This window comes from Epinephelus moara, chromosome 6, assembly GCF_006386435.1.
Source record: "Epinephelus moara isolate mb chromosome 6, YSFRI_EMoa_1.0, whole genome shotgun sequence".
Lineage (NCBI taxonomy): Eukaryota > Metazoa > Chordata > Actinopteri > Perciformes > Serranidae > Epinephelus > Epinephelus moara.
In genome coordinates, this window is record NC_065511.1 from 578528 (window position 1) to 585044 (window position 6517).

The window sequence follows — 6517 nt, forward strand, 5'->3', positions numbered from 1 at the left end:
TAAGTTTTATAGGCAATCTTATCTTCCTGTCTTTTATTTTGAAGTTACTTCCGCCTCTGATGTCACCGCCATTCTACTTTTTGTCCAAAACAATAAATGAAAAAATGAATCTGCAAAAAACCAAAGTCGGGTTTTTCCATTTTAATTTCCAAAACAGAAAAACGCCGTTTTTTTGTTTATCTGTATTTGTGTTTTTCGGTTTTTGTTTCAAAACAGAAAAACGGAAAAACGGATTTAATTTTTTGTTTTTTTGATTTTGTTTTGAAATGGAATAATGAAAGACCGAACAATACACGGATTGTTTTTAATTTCCCTGTGTTGTTATTGTGATATTTGGATAAATACCGGGAATGCTGGGAGATCTGCGGAGGAACTTTCGAACTTCGCAGAGGAGCGCTCCATTCTCAACTACTTGTAGCCTAGTTATGACCGCACTCCAGCCTTATGCAGACCTGATCTGTGAACTTTTTGAGAGTGGCAAGACACACGCAGAAGTCAGTGACATTTTGCAGCATGAAGGGGCCATGCAGTGTTCCATAATGAACGTCAGGAGATTCTGCATGGAGCACAACCTTCGTCGGAGAAGTGTTGTTTCAGACGCCGAATTGGAAATGGCTGTGGTTTCTGCAATAAACAGGGTATGTACAGGGGCGGACTGGGAATAGAAAAGAGCCCTGGACTTTGACTCGGCACAGCCCACCACAACTGGTGCGCGGAAACTCATCAGCCCTAGACACGGGTGTCAAAATACTTAAATCTTAACACATGATACTATACCTTCCAAATTATAGCAATAGCACTGATGTTAACTAGATGTTGTGTTAAGAGCATAGTGTAGAATACTCACTGAGAAATAAACGACACAGTCCAGATATCTCTCTGCTGAACAATACAATGCAGGTGACTGCCTGAAACACAACAACAAGACATGGTATGAGACTCATACCATGTCTTGTTGTTGATTATTCGAAAAATTGTCGAATAGTTGCCATGATTTTCGAATGTATGTATGTACAGTACCAGTCAAAAGTTTGGACACACTTTTCCATTCAAGTAAATGGGAAAGTGTGTCCAAACTTTTGACTGGTAATGTATGTATGTATAGGGTATCCATCCCTATAATATCATCCCTTAGCTACTAAATCAATACGGGACATGATTAGTCCTGTAGTAGAATTTATCCAAATATTACAATAACAAAACAAAGAAATTAAAAACTTAATTTTAACGTTCTTCTGTTTTAATTTTAAAACACAAAAAACAGCACCTACAAAACATGTGATTCTGTTCTGTTTTTAAATCAGAAAAACAAGATTGTTTTTCTGATTTGGTTTTGAAACGGAAAAACAAAAGAACGAAGGGTACACGGATTCTGTGTCCACATTGCGTTTTTTTTGTTGTTGTTTTTTCAGCAGAAAAGCGATGGCAGGGTGCTGGGGAGCGCTTCATAAACAAAGTGCTGGCAGAGCTTTTTTAAAGGTGGAACACTCTGAAAAAGACACTGGGTGTGACGCTTTTTCCTTTACATACGCTCACTACTTATTGAGAACAAATCGAAAAAGGCCAGGTGCTGAGAAAAAAGCGCTATGTGGACACAGGCCCTAAGCTAACAAATTAGTGATGGCTATGTTGCATTCATCTTGTCTTGATGTATTTCTGCCTGCAAGTGACCAAAAATTATTCATACAACTTAAAAAAACATGCAATATCCAATATTTGCATGTCTTGAATTGCCTGCGGGTTGTAGAGTAACTGAGCTGGGGTTACCTGAGGTCAGTGATGATCCAGTGCTGATGTCATCACCAGTGGAGTTGAGAAAGTCATCCAGTGCCTGCTGGTCTGATAGGTTAGTTACTATCATCTGGTCCAGGGCACGCACATCAGCTCCTGTTGGCTCTGCAAACACCCACACGCACACACGCATGCACGCACGCACGCACGCACACACGCACTTAAGTATTGTATATATACAGTATATATAAGATATACTAGCAGAAATGGAATATAGTACGTATATTTTCTTTAGTGTATAATCACCTAAAAATAAAAATTGTTGTGTTTTCATTACCTTAGAATGAGCGGTTTATATCTACATACAGTAGCCCAGACAAATAGAAAAGGGAAAAAATCTTAAGAGGTTAAAACAGACAAACCAAACACTCACTTCACATAAGGCCATTCGCATTCTCGTGTTTTTTTCATCAGCCTCCACAGTAAAAAGCTTAACTGCAATGAGCAGCGTCGAGTTACAGTGGTTTGTGACATGAAACTGCTCTGACTTGCTTGTTCCTTATTACAAAGGGGGATGAGTAACACTCTACGGTCTTGGCTCCAGAATTGTGGAACAAACTCCCAATTGACACCAGGACAGAGGAAATTGTGCACATTTCCACACTGAAAACAAGTGAACTGTTCAGACTGAAATCTTGAAAGATGTTCTGATAAGATGGGCTGATAATTAGAGCAAGCCAAAGTAATATGCAATAAATAACAGTGACTGACCTCTGTGCTGTAGGTATCCAGTGGACAGGTATTGCTCCATGTCTTGGTTAAAAGCTTCTTCATAGACTTTCTGTCGTTCTCTCAGTTTCTGCTGCATGGCCTGCTCCAGCTCTGCCACCTTCTGAGTATGTTCGGAATTCAGTTCAGCTGTAAACAGAAGACACATCATTTTTAGAATACCCTCTGATCTCTGTATACTTTCTCGTCACACAATTTAAAACAGTATTAGTCAGCAGATCTGCTGTTGACATTTCACCTGATCATCATGTTTACTGTCATTTACAACAGACACCAATCCATATTCCAGTCACTTACAGGTATAGGGCATGGAAATGGAATCACACCAACACACTTCAGCAACCAGTCAACCCAACTCTAGTGATCATAACTTCAGGAGAGACTGTGTCACATGATGATGTGTGTGTTGGATAACTTTGTTCCAAACTGAAATAATTGTAAAAACAAATGTCATGTGTTTACTCAGGTTCATTTAGTCTAATGTAACATTTTGTCTATACATCCCGTAACATTCACTGTGACAAATATGCAATAATACAAACATTACAAAAGAGGTAAATACTTTTTGGCAGCACCGTTGTAGGGTGGTAATGTAGTCACTATGTATAGTGATCAAATCACACATGTGCATTGCACACCAGGAATTCTTGATGATAGTAGAGTTGCTCACCTTCTAGCATCTCCACTTCCTTCCTGTTGAAAGACAAACATCAAACAAATTCCAGTTAAATACAAACAACATCCAACAATTTAGAGTTATCATAATTTTATTTCTCAGACTAAAGGCCTTTGCACACTGAGTCAGTTTTTTTCGTCTAAAATTGCTGCATGTCTACAACTAAATACGATTTTTGCGTTGTGTCAATCACGTTAGAATAGATAGAATAGAAAGCCTTTATTGTCATTGCACAGAAAAAAAGGTTAGTGTAAGTGTGTGTTCAGTGTAGTGATGGTTTGTGGAAAGAAGCTGTCTCTGAGCCTGTTTGTCCTGGTTCTGAGGGACCTGTAGTGCCTGCCAGAGGGCAGCAGTACAAACAGGTGTGAAGCAGGATGGGTGCTGTCTCTAATGATTCACTCAGCGGGATATATAAATGTCCTTCAGAGAGGGGAGGGGGCAGCCGATGATCTCCTGCGCCATCTTGACCACTCTCTAGAGCCTCTTCCGGTCTGCCTCAGTGCAGTGGGTGAACCATACTGATATGCAATATGTTAAAATGCTCTCAATGGTTGAGCGGTAGAAGGTCACCAGGAACTTCTCAGTGACGTTGTTCTTCCTGAGCACTCTCAGAAAGTGCAGATGCTGCTGTGCCTTCTTGATGACAGCCGTGGTGTATGAAGTCCCGGAGAGGTTGGCAGAGATCGTGGTGCCCAGAAAAGTGAAGGTGTGGACCCCATCCACGCAGTCGCCATCGATGTAAAGGGGGGGCGGATCTGCCCTGTGCTTCCTAAAGTCCAGGATGATCTCCTTTGTCTTTGTGGTGTTCAGAGCCAGGTTGTTTGCCGAGCATCATGCAGACAATTTCAGGACCTCATCCCTGTAGGCAGACTCATCTCCTCCTGAGATCAGCCCCACCACTGTCGTGTTGTCAACAAACTTCACTATGGTGTTACTGGTGTGGGCAGGTCTACAGTCGGAGGTGTAGAGGATGTAGAGTAGTGGGTTCAGCACACATTGTTGTGGGGAGCCTGAGTCCGAAAGTTTCGTCCGACATTTCCCCTGACATACAGAAACCTCCTGGCAGAGTGCCCTTTGCAAGCTAACAATTTTTTTTTTTTGCATGACCACATGCAAAAAAAAGGTTTTGTGGAAGAGATGCCCTTTTTTTCCCACTTGAGCACCTGCCCCCACAAAATGTCCATGCACGGCACTGCGTGGATCTATATCATTAGACATTGGATAATGATTTGTTATGACCACAGCTCATCAATTCTTTCATGATTCACTTTAGCCCACTGACATACATGGAAAATAAAAAGGATTTAAATAAATCACAACAAACTAAAAAGAGTAAACCATGATGTTTAAATAGTGTCACTTCACATTTTGACCTATTCAGTGAATTGTTTTTTTAAAATAAGCTCCAGTGACATAACACAAGCAAATAATAAGTGACATGCATCTCGTACCTCTTCTTGTTCTTGTAGACTTCTAGTTGTTTGATTTGATGTTGTTTAAATGTCTGCTGTTCACACTGACAACACAGAGTCTCCAGGTATACCAGTCTGCTCTCCATCTCTTCAAATTCACCTTCCAAATAAGCTGCACAGACAGACAGACAGACAGACAGACAGACAGACAGACATCATGTTCAGATTTCATCATGTTTCACACAATCATCAAAAGAATATGTGCAATACATTATTATGTGTAGAAATGCACTAAATTATTTTAGGATGATGACCACCTGACCAAACAGGACAGAAAATCATCAGCGCTGTTTCATTTCTGAAGCTTTCTGAGAGAGACCATCTGAGACTCACACAAACCTAATGGTGTGACTGGCCAGCTTTGCTGAAGTGAGAAAGAAGCCAGGGTTTAACTTCTCTCTCCAGTTATCTTTTTTAGTCTTGAACTATTTCTCTTTTTTTTTTTAAAGATATTTTTGGGTGGCTTTTTGCCTTTATATGATAGGATAGAGCAGATAACAGCATGAAATGGGGAGAGTGGAGGGATGACATGCAGCAGGGGGTTTGGACACAGCAGTTTTACATGGGGTGCCAGCTCTACATACGATATACTTTATTCGTATATCGTATTTATTTATAAGCCTAAGGCACACCTGTGCAATAATCATGCTGTCTAATCAGCATCTTGATATGCCACACCTGTGAGGTGGGATGGATTATTTCGGCAAAGGAGAAGTGCTCACTAACACAGATTTTAGACAGATTTGTGAACAATATTTGAGGGAAATGGTCTTTTGTGTGTATAGAAAATATTTTAGATCTTTGAGTACAGCTCATGAAAAATGGGAGCAAAAACAAAAGTGTTGCGTAGATGAAGAAATCACTGTGGTCAATTCTTGAAGAGAAATCGGGGAGAAGCAATCTAAATATATATTAGGTCTTACAGCTGTGTTTGAGGTGAGATAGGTACTATCTGAGGACAGGAGGTCATGAATTTTGCCTCTAATAGTTAGAATTTTGTCATTAAAAAAGCTCATAAAATCATTACTGCTAAGGGCTAAAGGAATACAAGGCTCAATAGAGCTTTGACTCTCAGTCAGCCTGGCTACAGAGCTGAAAAGAAATCTGGGGTTATTCTTGTTTTCTTCTATTAATGCTGAGTAATAGTTTGCTCTGGCATTGCGGAGGCCCCTCTTATACGTTTTGAGACTGTCTGCCCTGATTAAACGAGATTCTTCCAGTTTGGTTAATTGCCAATTCCTTTCAAATTTTCGCGGTATTTGTTTTAACTTGCGGGTTTGAGAGTTATACCAAGGAGCAAACTTTCTTTGCTCTGTTAACTTCTTTTTAAGAGGAGCTACAGAGTCGAGTGTTGTTCGCAGCGAGCCTACGGCGCTATCGACAAGATGATCAATTCGGGGGAGGTTAAAGTCGGCATGGGAAACCTCTGATACTGAAGGACTTGGTATTGAATTTAACGACAGAATAATCATTTCCTTAAATTTTGCGACAGCACTATCTGACAAACATCTAGTATAGTAACTGTTGCTGAGTGGTGTGTAATCGAGTAAAAAGAAATCAAAAGTAATCAAATAATGATCCGATAGCGAGGGATTCTGTGGAAAGACTGTTAGGTCATCAATTTCAATTCCATACGTCAGAACTAGATTGAGGGTATGGTTAAAACAGTGAGTGGGTTTATGTACACCCTGACTGAAGCCANAAATCAAAAGTAATCAAATAATGATCCGATAGCGAGGGATTCTGTGGAAAGACTGTTAGGTCATCACTTTCAATTCCATACGTCAGAACTAGATTGAGGGTATGGTTAAAACAGTGAGTGGGTTTATGTACACCCTGACTGAAGCCA

At 40.2% G+C, this 6517-nt stretch overlaps 1 protein-coding gene across 1 annotated transcript in view; it reads right to left on the reverse strand.

Annotated features, from left to right (window-relative positions):
- LOC126391227 (dysbindin-A-like) overlaps positions 1-6517 on the reverse strand; it is a 66063-nt gene that overhangs the window by 11061 nt on the left and 48485 nt on the right. The window contains exons 6-9 of the mRNA XM_050045843.1: positions 4648-4780; positions 3191-3213; positions 2503-2649; positions 1768-1896 (exon numbers count right to left, since the gene is read on the reverse strand). Coding sequence (XP_049901800.1) covers positions 1768-1896; positions 2503-2649; positions 3191-3213; positions 4648-4780 — 432 coding nt within the window. The remainder of the gene's footprint in view (positions 1-1767; positions 1897-2502; positions 2650-3190; positions 3214-4647; positions 4781-6517) is intronic.